At 41.8% G+C, this 23,268-nt stretch overlaps 1 protein-coding gene across 1 annotated transcript in view; it reads left to right on the top strand.

The window, feature by feature from the left end:
- Positions 1-20,819, top strand: part of FAR1 (fatty acyl-CoA reductase 1) — a 126,010-nt gene extending 105,191 nt beyond the window's left edge. The window contains exons 9-12 of the mRNA XM_040328280.1: positions 1,350-1,521; positions 16,290-16,419; positions 16,758-16,885; positions 19,821-20,819. Coding sequence (XP_040184214.1) covers positions 1,350-1,521; positions 16,290-16,419; positions 16,758-16,885; positions 19,821-19,983 — 593 coding nt within the window. The 3' untranslated portion in view covers positions 19,984-20,819. The remainder of the gene's footprint in view (positions 1-1,349; positions 1,522-16,289; positions 16,420-16,757; positions 16,886-19,820) is intronic.
- The last annotated feature ends 2,449 nt before the right edge of the window (positions 20,820-23,268 follow it).

Here is a 23,268-nt window from a genome sequence, read left to right as displayed (position 1 = left end):
AAACCTGCCAATCAAACATTCCCATCGGTAGTGGGAAAGAAATATTATATTGGCTAGAGTGAAGGTAGTCGCCACTTTTTGGTTTTCACAAATATTAAAGGATCATGTTAAGCCCTGCCCAGTGTACTGATGAAGTCGCATTCATCCATACCAGCAAATGTCACTCATGGGGAGTTCTGCCTGGTTTGTATATTGCTGATATGAGAAGGTTTGACTATGAATAAGTTTGGTTTCACTTTCGTGATTTTTCCATGTATTTTATGACAGGACCATTGAGTTTAGCATTAAATTGCATAGTAGAATATTTTTTTGCAATTATGATAAGTTGCAGTGCTTGGACTTTCCAGTGTCCTTTTTGAGACATGTTGTACTGCTAACCTGCCAGCTTGAAGAATATAAAATTAAAGAAAAAGAAAAGGAACCAAAAAAGACCAACAATCACCCCTGACTTTGCTCTGAAACCTTTCACTGATACGGTTACTTTAACAAGCCATCTAATTTTATAAAATGACAAATGGGCCTCATATCTGTGCACAATAAAAGATTTATTTGTCTAAAGCAAAAATCTTAACTTTGTATGGGATAAATCTTTGCTTGGGGCAGTAAATGGTATTGCATCTTCATTCTGAAAATTAATTTTCTCACGTGGCACAAGCAACAAAATTGTATCTCTTGGGCTGCATTATATTGAGGGTCACCAGAATAAAAATTTTAAATATTGGTCCAATGAACTGGCACCCTTTTGGAGAATAAAGCTAGCCATACACTAGTAGAATATGGTATTCAAAAGTATCAGGAACAGTCGTTTTGATTTTTGAATCGTTGGTGGGGTCAAATCAGTGTTCGTATTTGACGGCGGTGAAGAGAAAGTTCAAAAGAGCTGGATGAAATTTATTTCACTCTAACAGTGAATGTGATTTTCATTCTGGAAATGACACCAAGACCAAAATCTAATGTTAACAGCCAAGTACTGTTCAACAACATTCGTCAAGTGTACTTATGAGAATGTTCGTATGAACATTTATAAATCTACTAGTGTATGGCCAGCTTAAGTAATTATTGCTGGTGGTTATCTAGAGAAGAAAATGTTCTGGAAAGTAGATAAGAGGAACAGAAAAAGAGAAGCTACAGATAGGATCAAAGGGAAGTCAGACCAAGCTAGGCTGTCCACCCATAGCGTTGGGCATGTAGACATGACCATTGCAGACTGTTGTCCCATGTTTTTTAGTTGGCAGGCCCAGAATGTCCCAATTGTGGTGCTGATGTTTTATGGTGTTATGGTTAGAAAATCTGTGCACTTCTTTTTGCCGTTCATTACATGGTTAAGCCATTGAACTTTTCTTTCTTAGAATACCATGTAATTTCTACTTTCAAGAGGAATCCTCTCGAACAGGCCTTCAGACGGCCCAATGTAAATCTAACCTCCAATCACCTATTATATCACTATTGGATTGCTGTAAGCCATAAGGCCCCAGCATTCCTGTATGATATCTACCTCAGGATTACTGGAAGAAGCCCAAGGTAATGGTGACTAGCTCTGTAATTTTTCTGTTCCTCTTACATGTCAAAACAGCCCATATTTGTAACCAAGCACTCATGGTGATGGGTCATCCGCTGTTGTCTTTAAGCATGTGTCAACCTAACCCATTACTAACCATTACACAGTAGGCAGAAATGGCTGGCCTGCAGGTTGAGTCCCTTGTTTACTGCACCAACATAAAATGTACTTGCTGATGTTTGCTCTCCAAGGTGTATTTTTTTCAGAGAACGCTGGTTTAATCAGAACTTTTTACAAAGGACTCAAAGACAAATATTTGGAGAGGATCACATTTATATTTTAACAATGTTTGCTTGGTATTCCACATTAGCCATTTTACTTCTTAGGCCCCTTGCACACTGGGGCGTTTTTCATGCGGTACAGCGCTAAAAATAGCGCTGCTATACCGCATGAAAAATCATGCCCTGTAGTTTTCAATGTGAAAGCCCGAAGGCTTTCACATTGAAGCGGTGCGCTAGTATGAGCGCACCAAAAGTCCTGCTAGCCGCATCTTTACCGCGGTATAGGAGCGGTGTGGCTCCTTCCGCGCCTACCCTTTTTCGGCCGCTAGTGGGGGTTAAAACCTCACCGCTAGCGCACGAATATCGCGGTAAATACGACGGTATAGCCGCGCTACAAATAGCGCGGCTATACCGTCACCACAGCTGCACGCCTCAGTGTGAAACCAGCCTTAGTGCAGTTTTAAACATACTGCAGTTACATTTGTAGTTTTAAAAACTTTTTGCAATGCTGGGCTGTCAGTGACTGCTCAGGTTTACTGGTATAGCATGGAGCCGATTTCAGCAACTACTGGGCCGCTGATGACATCAGAATTTCTAGCTGTGGTGGCCATACTGGAAAAGGGCAAAGCTCATTTAGCCTGGCCCTGCCCTTCTCTTCAGCAACAGATGACTACAGTGAGGATGAATTGCTTGTTGAGAACACTGAGCAATATATATAACAACTATATTAACTGTATCATCATCGTACCAATGTCTGTCTGCTGAAACTTGAATCTAGCAGTTGTTGCATACAACTGTTCACATTGCAAAAAAAGTCAATAAAGAAACACTCCTCAACGTCTGTCTTAGAAAAAACAAGTTTAATGTGTTAGGATAGATTGCACAGAAGCAAAATTGGCATCTAAACTTAAAAGCTCTGAATATCTAAGGCTGGTTTCACGCTTATGCAAATTAGATTTGGCTTTCCCCGCATCCAATCGTATGACAGGAGAGTGTGCCCGGCTCTCAATGGAGCCGGTCCACAAAGCTGTGGGGCAGCCGCGGTCCGCATTGGAAAAGGGCCCTGTGCGTCTTTGGCTTTGATTCAAGTGAAAATTCAGGGAGAAATTGGGACCTGATTCGCTCCTGAATCTGTGAAGAGGGACGCACCGGACCCCATGCTGTGAGCTGCGGCCACAGCATATGTGAACCCAGCCTAAAGGATACGTGTACCTTAAAATATTCATATATTTTTTTTTACCCTCTCCCTGACCTAAACAAATCGCACCCTTCCCAGCTGCATATGTACCTCAATCGGACAGTCATGGCCTTGCACAGATTGGATGTGCCAAAACCTTAGCTCCCCATAGACTTCAAGGGGCCTTTTCTGGCTTTAGAGACAGCCCCATAGCAACCCATGACGAGCTACTGTGCAAGCAAATACAGCCAGGAAACTCCCCGGCATATCAGCGTTTTTTGGCAGGGGCATTTTCGGTCTGGAAAAATTCCCCAGAACCACTGCATTTAAAGAGGAGTTTTTCAGCTGTTATAACGATGAAAAACGTGGAAAAACGCACCGATCCTGCATTTTTGAGCCTCCAGCTACTGTGGTAGTATAGTTTTGCTAAAAAAAAAAAAAAAAAAAACGCAAACATGTGAAACCGCTAATGCAAAAACATGGCAAAACTCCTGTTTCTAGCACAGCATTCTACAGCTAACGCTACTGGTATTTTTAGAATGTCCAGTGTGCATGAGTCCTTAAAGCGGAGGTTCACCCTTTAAAACATTTTTTGACACTACACAAAGTCGCGCCATCCTACCGACACAACGCCAGTGTTTTTTTTTTTGTTTTTTTGTTTTTTTTTGTCAGCACATACCTGTTAATCCCGATTTTCACCTCACGGCCATCCCGCGGGAGTGGGCGTTCCCAAGCACTGCCTGTGATTGACATGCTTCCGAACGGCGCATACTGCGTGTCACAGGTTGCCGACAGAACCCGAACGTTGGTGCGCAGGCGCCGTATAGAGCCGCACCGACGTTCGGGTTTTTCCGGCAACCTGTGACGCGCAGTATGCGCCGTTCGGAAGCCTGTCAATCACAGGCAGTGCTTGGGAACGCCCACTCCCGCGGGATCGCCGTGAGGTGAAAATCTGGATTAACAGGTATGTGCTGAAAAAAAAAAACACCGGCCTTGTGTCGGTAGGATGGCACGACTTTGTGTAGTGTCAAAAAATGTTTTAAAGGGTGAACCTCCGCTTTAAGGTTCAGCTAACCAGGGAGCAGCCACTGTGTGTGTGTGTGTGTGTGTGTGTGTGTGTGTGTGTGTGTGTGTGTGTGTGTGACAAGCACCTAATACTTTGTACAGACATTTTCATCAATTATATACGCATATTTCTAACATTTATTCACAATACCATGACCATATGTTTATCAAATTGTTAGTGTTTATGTATACTTTTCCATACCTAAACACCCTCTCCGCCTCATTTATCCTTGAATCCTTTTAAACCATTTCTAGTTGTAAATAGCCTAAAATTTTAAAGGACAAAAATGTTATGCGTATAAACCTGGTCATCATTCCATTTTTGTAGGTGTTAATATCAAGGTTTTTATGCTGGTCCAGTAAAAGTTTTCTCAGTCTGCAGACTATTTGTCAGTTAAAGGGAATGTATCATCATATTAAAAACTGGAAATCGACTTTTATTCTGGTTCATTGACTGATGTTCTCATTGGAAGGATTTGCATGTTTTTCCTCCTGGGCAGATCATTTACCTATATGCTGGTAGTTATATAATCTTTTAAAAATGGACTCAATATTATAAATTCACATTTACTGAAAAGACAAGTGGCAGGATTAACAGTGTCCGTAATTTGTGACAAAAATAAAAGCACCCTTTGCTTGCCATGAATAAAACCCTGCTTCTCCAGAGCGCCTGTTTAAACTCGCTCAAATGATTTGTAACTGGAGATTCATGGTTTTTCGGGTGCTCTCATTATAAGAGATTGCATATAAAAAAAAAAAATGTATTTTTTTCCTGTCAGACATCAGACTCTATTCACCAAGATAGATGTCTTGCTGTCCTTCTTTTTTTTAATACCATATTTTTTTTTAAAGAGGCCGGTTCACATATGTGCGATGTATTTGCACTGCGCATTGCCCAAAAAACATGTGCGTTTTCTAGGCATTGCGGTGCGAATTCAGGCCCACTATCTTCTATGGGCATTGCATCTGATTCGCAGATGTGTTCATTTCTCATCAGGATTTCTCTTTCTCCTCAATAACCCCCCCCCCCCCCCCCCAAGTCTCCAAATTCGCAGCTAAAACTGAGATGTTCATAGTTTTGATGCCTTCAGTGTGAATCTACAATTTTCAAAGTCATGAAAATAAAGAAAACTCTTTGAATGAGAAGGTGTGTCCAAACTTTTGGTCTGTAATATGTAATATATAATATATATATATATATATAATCTATCCTCTCGATTTTTTTTTTTTGCAATAACGTGGTGTGGGCGCATTTCTGCAAGTCACAAGCTGTGTCATTCCCCTCTAGCCTATGTCTTAGAATAAGAGGGAGGTGAAGCCTCCATCATTCAAGATGTAATATCCTGCCCCCATTTGTATTTAGCTGGTTAGTGGGCATGGAGGAGGAGAGCGGTAGTGGGCTGTCATTTACCACTGTGTATACACCCACATGTGTGACTCTGTAGTCACATGGGCTGCTCAAATGTGATAAAGGAAATGCTCCGGGTAGAAATGCACTGAAAACTAAGCATGTGCACTAGCTGCCAACACTGCTTTGCAAAATCCCACAACTGCAGTGGGGACATAAACAGGAGGGGGGGGGGCAGAGAGCAGCAGGATCAACCAGTTTTTTTCCCCCAAGAATACAGAAAATGATTCCCATAGTGATCGAGTCAGAACAGCATTTATTGATGGTTTTTAATAATGTGGTTTTAATGACACTTTAATAGTTTTTTGGGATTTGCAATTTATTTATTTTTTTGACAATTAAAAAGTTCAAGACTAAATTGGATAATTCTTTAGAGAATAGTGAAAACTTCTTCAACACTACTGCCAGCAAGCCACTATATTGAGCAATCAAGATTACTTAAGAGCCATTGGATCTGGGAAACACCAAAACTTCCAATGAGACTTTCTCAGACATGAGCTAGAACTGAACGAGGTTTCCATTGTTAATGAGGTCATTCTCTTTACAGACAATTCAAAAAAATTGCCTCCTTGTTTATGGTTTCTGTGTTGCGTCCCAGTGTGTGTGTACATTTTTTTTTCCTCACTGCATCTGATCCTTATTTTTCCTACAGAATATTATGTAAATGTATCCTTCAAGATGAATCCTTTAGAACAGGCTCTCAGGCGCCCCAATGTTAATCTTCGAAACAACTCCCTTTTGCATCATTACTGGACGGCTGTCAGTCATATAGTACCTGCAGTGTTGTATGATGCTATTCTCAGGTTGACAGGTCAGAAACCCTGGTAAGGAGGTCACGCTGGAAAAACATTAGGAGGTGCGCTTAACCTGGTGGAGGCATGCTGAGAAGACGCAGGCTCAATGGCAAACCATGATTTTATTTATTTTTTACTATTTTACTGTCCTCATAGCCTTTTTACACCCCATATACAATTTTAAAGTTAATGTTATGGGTAACCCTTTTTTTTTTATCCCATTTTTACATGGTTGACTTTTTTTTTTTTTTTTTTATGTTGCCTCAAATTTTGACTCCTTTTATTTTTTTTTTTGCATGTTTTAATGCCATGTTCATTGGTTCATCGTTGATTTACCTAAGGGTGTGAGTTCTCTTTGAACCTGCTTAAAAAATCCAATGAGGTGGAAGAGCTATTTGAATCTTACCCATACACGGCTTGAAGCCCTCATAGAGGCACCTGGACCCCAAAGAGAATTTACCACTAGATGGTCATTTCTGGTTTCCATGGAGGTGGATTACAGCCTATGCCATGCTCACAAGTCTTTTTGATCTACTGTAGAATAATGCTGGATAAGTCCCCAGAGCCAATGAGCTTACACTTTGAATCTGACACCAAACCTATTATTTTAAAAGAATCATGCATGGGCCAAATAGGAAGTGCTTGGCCATTCTGGTGAATCTTACAATTAGAAACCTATGGCATTACAGTACATTTCTGAGGGCAAATATTTACTATGTTAAAGTGTTACTAAACCCAGGACCCCTCATTCACTATATCTGGTCTCAGACTCCCACAGTACACAGAATATGGAAATGCAATTATTTTAGTAAATATAATGCATTTAAATACCTTTTCACATAGCAGTCTTGTGACATCTATCAGTGTCTGAATAAAGCTTTCCTCTGACTGTCCTATGAGGCTGCAGGACCCCTGACCTTCTGGACAATGCTGATTGGCCCTGTGCTGATCACATGAACCTCCCCCCCCCCCCCCCCTCCAAAACAACTCTCTAGCAATACACACCAAACTGAGCATGCGCAGAGTTGCCTCCAAGGCTCTGTACTATCAGAAGTTGGATTGGGGACAGTAAAAGAAGGGGGGGGGGGGAGATCAGCTAAGACAGTATTAAACAGCCTTTTTACACAATGCCAAGGTTTAACCCCTTAGGTTCCACGGTGAGTAGAACAAGCATGCTTTAAAGTGGATGTAAAGCCACTCTCATCCTTTCTAAACTACTGCCATAGTGCTGAACTATAAGGCTATACAGGCCTCCTGCATGTATCCTTACCTGTCAAATGTTTCCCCTCTGTCTGTTATAAGAACTGAAAAACTGCAGATTCTGTGGGTGGATCTGGTGGGTGGAGTCGTGATGTCAGAAGACTCCCCACCCTCCTCTACACTCCCCTTGTCAACATGCCTTTTTTCTATGTATCCCTTATACTAAATTCTGCTATGATCTCTAACATCCAGTCAAAATCCAGAAAAGTAACCACATGACTTCAGAAAAGGAGTGGGGGTGGGAATTAAAAAAACATAATGCCTGTCTCCAGGCTAGTGCATGAGACAAGTAAATAACCTGTCACTCACAGCAAGGGGGCGGAACGGACGAAGGTTTTTGTTTGTGAGTCCGTTTTCCTTCACTGAACAATAAGAGGATTGCTCAGAGCTGGATTAACTCTGTATGACAAGACTGGGCACAGATGGAAATCTTATACTCTACATTGTGACATCAAAAAATTTAATAAAAAATTTGGGTTTACATCCACTTTACACTGCATATGCAGTCTGATTTTACTGTTGTGGGTTTAGTAACACTAACAAGGGGCCAAGCTGTTCTTAGAGAGCCCTTTTATGTAGAATTGTCAGAGCGGGAATGTCTGCTGGTCTGAGTGCTTTGAGCAGTGACCACACCAGAATGGCTATAGTGCTGGGCGATTGAACAAGTGAGCATGTGCAGGATTGGGCTGGACCCTCCTGGTCTCCAGAAGCACTAGGCTTGGTCACCTTCTGAGATAATTTTTGTGTACATGCTCATGGATTGAATCACATTTTCACTTCTACTTAAAGGGGTGGTTCACCCTAAAAACTACTTTTTTTTATTACACTGGCCCCCCCACATTATAATACGATTAAGGCTATTATTATTTTTTTTTATGCTGTACATACCTTTGTACAGCATATTCACCCGTTGCTTCGGGGTTGCGAGTCCCGCGGGAGTGGGCGTTCCTAACATGTCTGTGATTGACATTTTGACCAAAAACGAGCTCCCCCCGTCGCGTAAGCCGCGTCACGGTTGGCGAAAGAAGCCAAACGGCGAGTCGGCGCTATACTGCGCATGCGCATCGCCGTTCGGCTTCTTTCGCCAATCGTGACGCGGCTTACGCGACGGGGGGAGCTCGTTTTTGGTCAAAATGTCAATCACAGACATGTTAGGAACGCCCACTCCCGCGGGACTCGCAACCCCGAAGCCACGGGTGAATATGCTGTACAAAGGTATGTACAGCATAAAAAAAAAATATCCTTAATCGTATTGTAATGTGGGGGGCCAGTGTAATAAAAAAAAGTAGTTTTTAGGGTGAACCACCCCTTTAATGTTGTATTTTTTATTTAATATTCAATTTGTACATTACAGCAGAAGTATTATAATTTTTCAATAGAGGTCTTCCACAAGAGTGATAAGAAGCCAATGTGTGAATCGGCCCACCAGCATTTACACATTGCTGGAATATCAATTTTAGAGGGACTGACATTTACTAAAACTCATTCCCTTACTAAATCGCACCATAGTTTTGTTGCACCCCCTCCCCCGTTTCTCATCCCTCAAACTGTTGTCTCCTGTGACCGTTCTCAAGGCAGCAGGTTTGGTGGATCCACAGATCCCCTGTGATTCCGATTAGACTATTATTGGCTCTAGAGAGGGGTCTATCACTCTTCCTCTCCACATTTTTTTTGTTTTATCCTAATCTATTTTGCTCATTTACTCACCCTTTAAATTGTAGCCTTTTGCAGCACTGTAGAAAGACAGCAGACCGCAGTTTGATGGATCCCCAGACAGACAAAGCTCTAGGGCGAAGTAAAAATGCGTCATAGCCTCAGCCAGATTTCATATGTTTTTATTACTCTTAAAACATATCTAATGTTGGCTCTAAAGCCAGGTCTGTCACTTTTACAACTTTTTAATTTTTCTGGGCTTTTTCTGTTTCGTTTGTGTTTGAGTGTTTACTATTCAACCCTTGCAGCCCATTGTTCGTGTCTCAACAGATTAACTTTCTAATTCCCATGTCTGTTCTGTAATTGCCATCAAGCCTGTCATATTTCTCTGCATTAAGATGCTGCGACTATTAAAGTTTGCAGTTTTTTTTTTTTTTGTTATGGTTCAGCCATTTCCATATTTTTGAACAGATAGTAAAAGTTGTCTTTTGGAGTCAAGGGCTTGTATATAATGAGTTTAATGCCTGAAGCTTTCATCAGTATCCTCATTGTTCTGCAAATATAGAATGGCTGAAAAAGCTTGATTGAAGTGGATAGGAATTAACCTTTTATTTATTTTTTTCCCATAGCTCTATTGCAGGTATAGTGTAATGCAGTGTTCCCCAACCCCCGGTCCGCGGCCCACTGCCGGGCCGTGGCCTATTTGCAGCCGGGCCGCGAAGGCTGCACTGTGTGAGGTGCGGCAGCGGGCAAGCAGAGAGATGACATCTCTCACCGCCCGCCGGAACACTGCACTTCCGCCCAAACAGCGGAGCTGTAACTGCTGCGAGGCGCGGGCTCCCGATCCTGCCTATTAGCGGCACCTATGCCGACTCTCATTGGCCCTGATACCATGTGCCAGCAACCTCCATGCTGGCTCTCAACTGCTCTGATCCCGCCTCTCAGCTTCTTGTGCAAGGTAAGCGGAACCAGCAGTGGTGGGGGAGGGGGTTGCAGGTCGCACCGGGTGACACCATTCCAAAGTCCTGGAGACAGGGCTTTTTTTTTCATCCGGCGCTAGCCTCTTACTGCTGTCACTTCTAAATACAGAAGCCTGGCTTTTGTATTTAGAAGTGACCTGCAGTTCTCTGGGCAGTACGCTGCTGCTGCCATGTTGACTGCTGTAATAGTGCGATTGCCAGCACCCACAGCATCTTCCCTGCAGCTATCCTATCCACATCCTGATTCCAGCAACAAACAGGTCATTGGGGGATTGGAAGAATTTGTGCGAGGAGGGGGAATTGGGGGGATTTGTGCGAGAAGGGAGGGTTTTCGCTACAAGGGCACATTGGGGGGATTTATGCGAGGAAGGGTGATTTGTGCTAGGAAGGGGGATTGGGGGGATTTAATTGAGAAGGAGGTATTTGTGCAAGAATGGCCGATTGGGCGGATTTATGCAAGGAGGGGGATTTGTGCGAGGAGGGGGTTGGAAGGATTTGTGCAAGGAGGGGGGAATTTGTGCAAAAAGAGGGTTTGTGCAAGGAGGGGGGATTTGTGCTAAGAGAGGGGGTTGGGGGGATTTATGCAAGGAGGGGGGGATTTATGCAGGGAGGGGAGATTTGTGTTAGGAGAGGGGTTAGGGGGGGGGGGGATTTGTGCTAGGAGGGGGGATTGGGGGGATTTACGCAAGGAGGGGGGATTGGTGCTAGGAGGGAGGATTAATGTGAGGAGGGGGATTTGTGCAAGAAGTCCATTTCCCCGACAAATTGCCCACGAAAAGCTACATAATAACCCAACCCCCCTGGGCCCCCCCCCCCCCCCCCGGGCCTTGGCCCGATTCTATGCCACAACACCGGTCCTCGGTGCCAAAAAGGTTGGGGACCACTGGTGTAATGTATTTGACTTCACACACTCTCTTAGTTATTGAGGATTTCAGTCCAAACATGCAGCAGGGCATGGCAGGGACTAGTAGCTCCTCAATGGCTCTAGACAAGTAGACTGCCAGTTCCTGCCTTAGAATGCTTTTGTGTGTGTTCTTGACGACTTATGCTGGCCATACACTCTACGAAAAATCGTCCGAACGAACTTTCGAAAAACGAACGTTCGGTCGTGAGTGCAAACGATAGTGCCATTGTGTAATGACCGATAAATTGTTCAGTGGACATAAATAAAATAAAAAATTGTGTGTTTTTTTTTTTTTTACATATACCTAGTGCAGAAAGTTCGGACGGGAAACGCATTAAACCAGTGGTTCTCAAACTTTTAGTGTCGTGACCCCTTGATAAAATTTCCCAAGTTGTGGGGACCCCTAACAGTAAAATTTTCGTAGCATGGGTTGTCAGCACCCAAGGCAAGACAGGTAATTTGCGCCCCTAACCCATGGAAATTTAGCGGTCCCTGAGCCCCTCCACTCGTACAGTATTAAAACCCCTTATGGTACATTTTAGGATGTACTATTCTTTCTCTGTTCTCCTTTCTTTCCCTTTTATCTCTCGCTATCCAATTTTTTTGTCTTTTCCCCCATCTATCTCAAGCCATCTTTTTTTTTTCTCTTATTCTTTCTTTCTCTTTTTATTTTTTCCTTTCCTCTCCCTTCCATGTATTCTCTATTTTTATTCCTTCTCTTACTCCTTGGTGGGGGGGTGGTATGAGTGGCAATGCTTGGGGGTTGTTCTGATCACCCTTAGGTGCTCTTGATCAAGGTCATCTGCTGATCCGAGAACTGTAGTGGGGACTTTTAATGGCAACTAGAATCACAGGTAGTGTTACCCACTGTCACCGACTTTGTGGTTTCTCGTAGCAGTGACACCTATGCAGAAATCAGGAGATGGGGTCTCCTCCAGCCCCTCCCACCTTACAATCCTCACCAGTCAGTGGACCTCTAGTGTCTGCCCCCCAGCCATGCCATGAACTGAATGGGCGGCTGCAAAGAGGCTGAGTGGGCAGCCGTGGGCTCCAGGAACAACCCAGCTGGGCAGACACAAAAAGGCTGGGAAAGTGGTGCGGGCTTCAGGAACAGCCCAGGATTTGGTGACCCCAGGCAAATCATCATTTAACCCCCGAGGGGGTCCCGACCCCCAGGTTGAGAACCACTGCATTAAACCTTCCGATTTATCGTTCGTTCGGCAGAAAATTTCCAAACTTGTCCTTTGTTTTTTCGGCTCAAAAACGTCCTGACGATTATCGATTTTGTGCCCATTAAATGTTCGAAAAACGAACGAACTGTCTGAAAGACCGATTTTCGCCCGATTTTTCGTATAGTGTATGGCCAGCATAAGACTGAGAATTGTAGATTTCTAGTGGAGTATTCTAATGATGTCCTGGTATAGCTCTCCCAATCTCAACTCCTTTTTTCTTTTTCCTTGCTCTGCTTGCAAAACGAAGTACATTCCCTTGTCTTTTTTTTCTAAAATTTTAATTCTAGAATTTATCAAACCTGCCTTTTTATATTTGCTTCTTGAGCCCCCTTAGGAAAGCTTTTAATAGGTTCTCTAAATAGTCAGCTGGTAATGGAAGCTGATTCATTGCCTGGTATTTGCAGTATAGAGCTGATCTAGCTATTTTTTGTTTTTCCTGCCTGTAAACTGTTCTTTCTCCTTTTCACTGCAGTGAGGCTCTTTCAGTATTTGGGTCACTGTGAGGTAATACAACGCTGCAGGCCACACACTAATCAGCATCTTTTTCTTTCCCTAGCTTGATCCAGCAGCTTGGTAGGTGCTGTTGTAGGATGGCAGACAGATGTCATAAAGGAAACCTGTACTGTGAGAAATGTGGCGGTTGCTAACCTGCTTCTGAAGATGTTCCTTACTGTCGCGCTAGCCCAATAGATTCTGAATTGGACCCAGAGCAAGCATGTGGCTAAATGAAGGCACATTGGGTCCTGGCCTTACATACTTGTTCTAGATCAATTACTTTGAAAGAAATAAAGCTATTGAATCAGTGCGACAGAAAGCAAAGTCGATTTTCTAAAGTCATCAGCAATGCCAGCCTCCTTACGTCCACAGTACATGTCTCCTGTAATAGTATGGGGCTGCCATTGATGTCTACCTTCTTATAATGCTAGTTACCTGGATTTGATACTTTTGAGTCCTAGAACCAGGACTCAGAAGTAGTAGTAAACACAGGGGTGGGCTCACAGTAACTGATCACTGGGATTGGCAGTCATAGGCTATCACAGCGATCAGGGGACCCAGAACTGGGAGTCCGTCATTCGTACTAGAACTGGGGCTCTCGTGAGAGCCTGGTCCCTGTGCTGGGAGCATGCTGTGCTTCTAGCACAAGGAGAGATACATATATATGCGGCCCCACAGAAAAAGACTCACTTCCGTGAGGCCGCATATATGCGTACAGTCAGCGGGAAGGGGGTTACAATACTGTATATCTGAAAGTCAAAACTTGACCTTCGCTTCCTGTCCAATACACGCAACGTAAAAGAAACCTCTACAAAATAAGGGAAATTAGCTCTTTGGCAACTTTTACTGGCTCAAGTGTCCCTATTTCCCCCCTCTGTTTCTCACCCAAATGCCACTATCAGCAGCCTTGTTTTAATGATCACATTGTTACCTCCAGGGATTTTGACATTCTAGCAGGTCAGAGATGCTCATGGGTGCACTCATTATTTTTGATACCCAGAAAAGTTTGCATCAAGTAACATGAGTAATGAATTTATTAATGATGATATCTAAACGTTGTTTATGGCAATGGTTCTCAACCTCAGTCCTCAAGTTCCCCCAACAGGCCATGTTTTGGGAATTGGGAATATTCCTTAGATAAAATGTCCAAAATACCAAGCCATTGACCCTGATTTTAAGGGCACCTGTGCAAGATAAACATGGCATTTTGGGAGTACGGGAGGACTGAGAACCACTGGTTTATGTGACCTCATCTGCAGTTCCCATCCTTCATGTATTTTTTATTTTATTTTTGGTAGCATGTGCCATGTATGAACCCAAACAGCTTTGTCCTCTGTTATTGAAGCCTTTTTCAGCCATTTATTTTTTTATTTTACATTTTTAGGTAATGGGGGCTTTCTGTTGACTGGCCTGTATGATGCTCCTGCAAATATATAATTTTTTTTTTTTTTACAAAAAATATTTAGAAGAATACGTATCGGCCTAAACTGAGGAAAAAATCTGTTTTTTTTAATATATTTTTGGGGGATATTTATTATAGCAAAAAGTAAAGAATATTACATTTTTTTCAAAATTGTCGCTCTATTTTTGTTTATAGCGCAAAAAATAAGAACTGCAGAGGTGATCAAATACCACCAAATGAAAGCTCTATTTGTGGGGAAAAAAGGACACCAATTTTGTTTGGGAGCCACGTCGCACGACCGCACAATTGTCATTTAAAGCGACGCAGTGCCAAATCGCAAAAAAGGGGCCAGGTCCTTTACCTGCATAATGGTCTGGGTCTTAAGTGGTTAATGTTGCTTTGTTCAGGAGGCTGTTCAAAAATTTAAGATTTTTGCACAGTGTAAGGACGCTTATAACACCTTTTTTATTTTTTTGATCGGGGTGCCATTGGGGAGATTTCCCTTCACATCTTCTTCTCTAGCAACAAGAACTGAGATGAAGGGCTGTTCCAGGTAGTCCCCAAAGTCACCAGAGCTAGAGATTTGCCCTATTCCCCAATTCTATTCTGTAGACTACCCAAAATGTTGTGTTTTCTTTTACGTCCACCATTGGGAATAATAGTCACCAGTACAAATGGAGTGAGTAATCTCTCCAACTGGGACCCAGACGGCAATAAAAACCTGACAGGTGTTCTAATCCATCTCAAATCATATTTAAAACAAATGTTTTGCCTTCATTTATACATTAGTATAAATGGAACATCTTAGGTATATGATCTTTTTTTTGGTTGCCAACGCCCCTGATGAACAAGGAAAAGCAAGGAGTCACCCGGTGTGGGGCTTTAAAGGCAACAGTGATTAAAGTAAAAATAATATATGCAAAATTATTTTATTTATCAAATAGAAAAAAGGGTTACACAGCATAATACATTTAAAAACAAATGACATGGGTAAAAAAGTTGAAACTGATCCACAAAGTGAGTACAGGGTCCTACACGTTTCGGGTATTCCCTTCTTCAGGGGCCGAAGTCTGTGTGGAGCCGGAATATATCTAATACATTTACAAAGAGAAACAAACATATTGTGGGTAATGACTTACAGTACAAAAATAAATGGCAGCGTGCATATTAAAGTGCAATTTAACAGCATCATACCGGTCACGGCGTTTTCAACTTTGCAAAACACTAAAGGACATCCCAAACATGGCGCAGAAATTCCTCAAGATGGTGAAATGTATACATAAAATCATTTGCAGTGTAAATGTTCACATACATGTGTTTCAGTTGTGCATTTATCTGTTTTGGAGTTCAGCTTATTCTTTGGAAATGTATTACACAGAGCAGGTGAATTCTGAGAGTGTGCTTATCCTTGAAGTCCTAGTTTTGAGGTTTACTAGATTTAGTGGAGTACAGCAAGCCAGAACTTTTTACAAATGTTATTTAAAGCAAATGAGAATTTATCAAGCATTCACGTTGAAGTTAATGGTGTTCTTTTTCTCCACAATAATTATCCAGGTATACACTAAACTTTGTTTCCTCCGTCTTCTGGAAAACTTTGTATGGAAAATTAAATCTGCTGTTAGACATAATGCAAACCTCTTCTTTATCTAGCTATAAAGCTGATTAATTTTCTTGTTCTGCCCGTCCCTTCTTGATCTTTCACTTATGCAAGTTAAACTGCTTTTTTATTTATTTTTATTGCCAGCAAAAAGAAAAGCTTCATTTGTTATCACACTGCAGAATGGTGTTTTTTTTTTTGACATGTAATGGGAAGTGCATTTTGGTTATGTGTATAAATTTGCTGTTTGATACAGAAATAAACTTGGGGGGCTGAGTGTACATTTTGCAGTGTAGTAACAGTTGGCCACAATCTGACGGCACAGTCTCCATTAGATTAGCCAGCTATATGGTGCAAGGGCCTAAATTGTTTAGTTAGGCCTTTTACAATTACATAGCTGCTTGTAAATCTTAAGGAGATTGAACAGTCAGATTGTATTGTGTGGCCAGCATAAAGGTCTGCAGCATCTCGGGCAGCCCCCCCGCCCTGCTGCCATGTTGCATTTCACTTCTGGTAATCATTCTGGTCCCTGTTTCCGTTAAGGATGATGAAGACCATCACACGTTTGCACAAGGCCATGATGTTGCTGGAATACTTTACAAGTAACTCCTGGGTGTGGAACAATGAGAACACCAACATGCTAATGAACCAGCTCAGCTCTGACGACAAAAAAGTAAGCACCCCTCTGTTTCAGTGCAGTACTTCATCTTTCCTTGCACTGTACATTCTTATTATGAGCTAAAGCGGTAATAAAACCAAAACATTTAAGGCAGCTTACCAATCATTAAATGTGGGGCCCCCTCTGGATAAAAGAACACAGGGAGCACATTCGGGCAACAACATTGTAGGGGTGGGGTGGGGGCGAGAGTGTTACATGTGACTGCAGTTTATTTAAAAAAAAAATCATGCACTTGTTTTCTTTACATGGCAAGCACGGTGTCCTAGGCCTCCTATTGACCACTGCTGCTCTAATCTATACAGTGATGTCTAAAAGGTCTGTTTAATTTGCAGGTATTTAACTTCGATGTCCGGCAATTGCACTGGGCAGAATACATGGAAAATTATTGCATGGGAACCAAAAAATATGTTCTGAATGAGGAAATGTCAGGACTCCCAGCAGCCAGGAAGCACTTAAACAAGTAAGTGGCAAAGTTCTTTTAAATCCATCAGTATTGCTGTAAAGCAGAGCGCTGCAATACTTCCATTATCATCCAGCAGTTCAATTCCTGTGAGATTCTGCACTGGCATTTTCTTCCCAGCCTCTTCCAGATGCCGATCTTTGCTGTCTCAAATGGCTAGAGTGGGATGACATCACTCCCACACATACGCAGGAGTCCAGTAATCCCGTTACACATGTACTGTGCTGGGAATGTAAAATGAGCTGCGCATGTACAGCTCAGTGTACATTTTAATGAACACTGAACAGGCAGATCCATTTTGTTTAATTGCAGAAGAGATAGTACATGTCTCCTCCTCTATAAATTGTCGGATGGAAATGGACCACCTGTCCGTTTCCATCCGATCTGCCGGACAGATGGGGGGGGGGGGGCAGATTTCTAACCATTTGTTTTAAGCAGATCGGATGTCGGGGGAAGTGTCAACGGACACGTGTCTGTTGTCATCCGCCCCTTCATAGAGAGTAATGAATGGTCCAACCGGATCTGTTTTGAAAAATTGACAGGTGGACCCGATCAGTCCATCAGTGTGACTGGGGCCATAAGCTTGCATTACATTTTTGTATTTATGTTTAATTTAGCAGAAAGTTTCCCAAAGTGGGAGACGTGCACTAGTAGTGTTGTCATCATAGGTATCGCATGGTGGCAGTATAGGAGACTATGGGGGTCATCTGTTGACATACTGTAGGGAGTATATTGCATAATTTGCACTAGAATCTTGGGACACCACCACATTGAAGAAAATAGCAACTTAATTTGATTAATGCCATAATCACATAAACCCCCTGTCTAATGAGATCACCCCAACGGTCAAGAACCGCTCTCTCATTGTAAAGGGAGGGGGAATGGTGGGGCTTAGTCCTGTAATTCCAAAAGTGAGGCCTCATACACACGGGCCAGAATCTCGTCAGGAAAAAAACGTTGTTTTTCCTGATGAGATTCTTGGCAAGAATCTCTTGCCGCCCGAGTGTACACACAGTCCTTTCAAAAGAACCCCAAGTCTTTTATAAGGCATGAACGCGGTGACGTCATCGAGTACGACGAGCATGCGCTCGTCACATTCGATGCCGTCGCCGCCATCTTGCTTCACCCTACCTATGCCGTAGAAGCTACCGTGCATGCGTTGAAGTCATTTCGAGTATGCGCAGGTTTCCACGGCGACAGGTAAGTATACACACGCTAGGGTTTCTCGTCGGGAAACAGGCCGACAAGAATCTTGACGAGAAAGTGGAAAGCAGGATCTCGATTTTTCTCGTCGAGATTCCAGACGAGAAACCTAAAAAGCCCTCGTACACACGCTCGATTTACTCTGCAAGAAAGCTCTGCCAGCAGTTTTCTTGCTGGTTCTTGCAGAGAAAACCGAGCGTGTGTACGAGGCTTTAGTCCTGTAGCTCTGTTGCTATACATGTTGATCATATCCTCCCTTAAAATCTCCTCTTTTCAAGAGAGAAAAAACTCGGTTACTCTAATCTTTCCTCATAGCTGAGCTCCTCAATGCCGCTTATCGGTTTGGATGCCCTTCTCTGCACTTTCTCCAGTTCCCCGATATCCCATGCTTGGCATTGCATGCTATAATTAAGCTTCTGATCTACCAGAACCCCCAGATCCTTCTCCACCATTAATTCCCCCAGTTGTACTCCCCCCTAGTATGTATGATGCATGCATATTCTTAGCCCCCAAGTGCATAACTTTACATTTATCAACACAAACCTCATATGGCATACAGTTGCCCAATTAGACAGAGCATTGAGGTCGACTTGTATGTTGGAGACATCCTGTAAGGACGTTATTCCACTGTATAGCTTGGTGTCATTTGCAAACACTGAAATTGTACTTTTAATCTCTGACCCTACATCATTTATAAATATATTAAAAAAGCAATGGTCCCAACACTGAACCTTGGGGGACACCATTTGAGTATTCAAAGTAAATCATTAATCACTACTCTGAATTTCTGTCTTTTAGCCAGTGTTCTAACTATTTACCAACTGTTTTTCAAGCCTGTAGACTTTACCTTACACATGAGCCGTGTGGGAAACTGTCAAATGCTTTTCAAAAATCCAAGTATACCACATCCACTGCCACCCCTCTAAGATTTTACTTGTCTCCTTATAAAAATAAATCAGATTTGTTGCACAACTTGTCTTTCTTTAAACCAATGCTGTCTGTTGCTTAAAATATGTTTTTCCAGCAAGAACTCATCTATGTGGTCTTTTATTAAACTCTTCCGTATCTTCCCAACTATAGAAGTTAAACTAACAGGTCTATAGTTATGTGGTAAAGACTTGTATCCCTTTTTTAAATATAGGCACCACATTGGCCCTATGCCAATCCAGTGGTATCATTCCTGTCATTAACGAGTCCCTAAATATTAGAAACAATGGCTTTGAAATGACAAAGCTCAATTCTTTTAGGATCCGTGGGTGGATGTCATCTGGTCCAGGTGCTTTATCCACCTTTTATTCTGTGTAAATATTTCTGGGCCATATCAATTTTGAGCCATTGTGGATCATTTGTGTCAAGACCACCCCCATTATGGACATGAGCTCCTCCATGCTCCTTTGCATACACAGAGCTGAAGAAAGTATTTCATACATTTGCCTTCTCTTTGCCCCTCGTCACCCACTCCAGGTTATTTTGTAAAGGGCCTACATGCTCAGACCTGACCTTTTTTACTATGAATATATTTGAAGACATTTTTGGGGGTTTGCCCTACTATCTTTTGCAATTTCCTTTTTACATATTCTGTTACATTCTCCATGTAACTTTCTTGGTGAAAACCAATAATGATCGATTACTGATAACCGCACCATTGCTGTGACATGAGAACGTGATTTCTACAACACAATACACTTGCATCACATGTGACAAAATTTCAATATTATGTTTGCACCTTTAGGTTACGGAACATTCGCTATGGATTCAACACCATCCTGGTGGTTCTAATCTGGCGCGTCTTTATTGCAAGATCGCAGATGGCAAGAAACATCTGGTACTTTGTCGTTAGCCTGTGTTTCAAGTTCCTGTCTTATTTCCGAGCATCCAGCACCATGAGATACTGAAGACACTGGACACTGATCAGTTTGGACATCTATGCACACAGCGGCGACCTGCACAGACTCTCGTTACCCGATCTGTGTCACTGTTTGTTTGGTCTTTATTTTATGTCTTATACAGCCATTCTGCCATCCTAGGCCCAGGATAACATGAATACAGTAACTCAAGTGTACCTTAGTAATGAACCACACCAGTCAGACTGAACCAGCATCAAGGAGATTAGTTTACCAAACTTCACTTGCAAATTTCAAATGTCTTTGAACGTCCATTTGAAATATGTGCTGTTTTTAGAAGCAGCTTTCCTTTCTTCACTTTTAAACAATGCACAGGTTTTCACCAAGTCTGATGTTGTTAAGCCTCCTGTGTTGGGTCTAATTGGTGCTGAATTGTATGGTTAAAGTATAATGCTAGCTTTCTGGCAGAGCAGCCAAGTAATCAACTTCATAAACACACATCATTGCCAGTTGTGCAGTAGGATGGGGAATCGTCACCTTTTTTTGCGTTCTTAGAGAACTATAGTCGCAAGAAGTGCCCAAGACGTTTCTTCCATCATTGAGGGCAAGCCCTTAGAGCAGCACACAAAGGCAGATCTTTTGTCAGCGAAATACAGTAGATGGTTAAAAAGCCAGCATGAGACAAATTGGCAATGTGGAATTTTGCAAGGTCCATTTGTACTGCTCTAAATTTAAATATATTTTTACTGGAAAATGGCATTATACTTTATCTGTTTACAGTCTGCTTATTGGATTGTGCCTCTGCCACTAAGCCTATTTTTTTTATTATTTTCTTTTATTTATTTTTTTTGTCTCCTGCCTTTTTTTGTTAAGTTGTATCTTTTTTTTTTTTTATCTTTTTTATCTTTTTTTTTTTTGCTTGCTTTGCACATTTCCCATCCCAGCTTCTTTTTTTTTTTTCTGTCTTTTTATATTCACGCTTTTCCTCCTTTTCACCTTAAATTCTTTGTACTTTGTCAGTTTAACGAAACACTCATATGAAATGATTATGAAGGCTGTTTTTTTTTTTTTTTTTCAGTTTTTTGTTTAATATACACAGGGAATAAACTCTTTGGTCTGTATCTGTTCACGTAAGTGTGGCTTAACCCAGTAACCACTGATTTATCTACTTGTCACTGGTCGGCTACAAGTCTGTTTTTTGTTGTGCTTGTACAATAAAAGAACTCTTTATTTTCAAGTTGTTCAATTACCTACAGGCTGGTAACAGTCTTCCGTTTTGTTATAGTTAATGGATCCAAAGCCAGTTGTTTGTATCTGTACCTTTTCATTGTCTTTGTATCGCAACTGTTTAATGAACTGTTTCTTACCGTCACACCCCACCCAGCCTTTACACAGCGTAGTGCAGGCACAGTGAGGTAACCCATTGCATGCGATCAGAGGTTCTTGTTTTGCCAGCTTGAAGAATACGGTTACGTATAATGGATGTCTGCTGAGCTGCTATGGGTTACTGCACCTCGTTACTGTTTGCACAGATGCAAGTTTAAGGAGAACTCCAGCCATGATATTCCGTTTTGGACCACGTTGGCAAAAAGTGACCTACCTGGGTCTGGCCCACACAAGCAGTCTAACATTTACCAGAAGGTTGGTATTTCAGAGGGTATCTTTGGGCTGCTGCAAGTTTTATTTTTTGCCCAGTCAGATTGTCAGCTCCTGTTATAATATACAGCAGAACCCAGTGCCGCTTTGGCTCATAAGACTTAGACAGTTTGGCACTGGTTGCATGTGTGGGCTTAGTGTGATTAAAATGCGAGGGCTGCTGTTGGGTTCAGGTCAGGCACTGGCCTAGGGTTTATATCGGTCTAATGTCCCTACATCTATGCTTTCTCCCAGCACGTTAGTGAAGTAGATTAACAGATGGTTACAAAAAAAAAGAAGAAAACCTCTTGCTGTCTTCCCCCAGTAAAGACTGTTCCCTGAAGGTGTTCCTGACCCCAAGTGACTGGTGTTGTGCCCTTTCGTGTGTGCTGTATTAGGCTTCCCTCATGGGGAAAGTTGCTTTCAATAGTAATTTGTGAATTTTATCAACATTTTTGGTTGTTTTGGTGCCATAAAAAAAATCCATGTTTCTTTCACTATACACTTTTTGAATTTATTAGGATGTGGCACTTTGGTACTGCTTTATACATCCACAGTACCACCCTGTGATGTTGTAATTCCATCTGCTTTCAGTATTGACTGTGTGTTAATTGTCATTGATACCTGGCAGATTTCCAGATGCTGCAAAAAAAAAAAATTATATATTTTTTTTTAGTCTTCCCAAAGTGGTGTTGAGTATTGGTATTCTCAGTCACCTTAGATTTAGTTGTTTTATTTTCTCAGCATCTCTACAGGTACAATCAATGTAATTCTCTTATTTCATTACCAGATATGACAGAGTAAATGGGTTGCTGTTAGCCATGTGTTGAATTGGATGGAGTTCCCCTTAATAAGACCTCTTGTATAACCAGGGGCTGCAGTTGTATTTTTACAACACTGAAGCGTGTGTGATCTTCCTACACATAGATGACTGCAAGTCCTTATTTTTGACTTGACAATTATATTTGAATTAACAAGCAATATGGAGTTGCTAGTATTAAAGGAAATTGTTATTCTTAGTTAGATTTTTTTTTTGTTTTGTAACCCATGACTCTCGTTAACAGTTCTTGGTTTGTTCGTTTACAAAGCACTTAACTGCAGCGCCTTTTATCTTAAAAGATGTTCTGTAAAACGCAAAATGCTGGTATACAAAATGTGCCGACGACGACCTCTCCAACTCTCGTTTGTCTCTAAAACCATTAATGTGCTTACCTGTTGTGCAATGCTAATTCACAGAGGGCACCTATTTATTTTTTTCTCTCTAGGTGTGAATCTGATCTAGGACATTTCAAATGCTTCTGTGTCGAAGCTCAGTGGTTTTCAGTAATACCGCAAAATGTAATTGGTCTTTTTCAGAACTGTATAGCATTCAAATCTCCACTAGCTGCCAAGGTCTAGGACCACACAAGGGAGTGAGAGACTGCTGGCTGCTACTAAACATTCAATAAATTATGACTTTTGTGACATCTCTGGAGTTCATTTTTGTAACGTCTTTAAATGTGTGTTTTTCTTTTTGTATTCATGGCAGAATATAGTGAAGATTTCAAGCTAAACTCCAGGGAGATATAAGGCCCGCACTGACAGCTCTGAGCTTGTGGTAATGCTATTGGTTCGAGATGCTTCCGAGATCATTTGTTAATGGGTGCATTGGAATATGGGGTGTGCGGGTGGAGTGTAATATATAAACTACCCTAAGAAAAT

The sequence above is a fragment of the Rana temporaria genome, chromosome 11 (assembly GCF_905171775.1).
Source record: "Rana temporaria chromosome 11, aRanTem1.1, whole genome shotgun sequence".
NCBI classification, from domain to species: domain Eukaryota; kingdom Metazoa; phylum Chordata; class Amphibia; order Anura; family Ranidae; genus Rana; species Rana temporaria.
The sequence above is the reverse complement of the archived record's forward strand: the minus strand, read 5'-3'. Positions and strand labels throughout refer to the sequence as shown.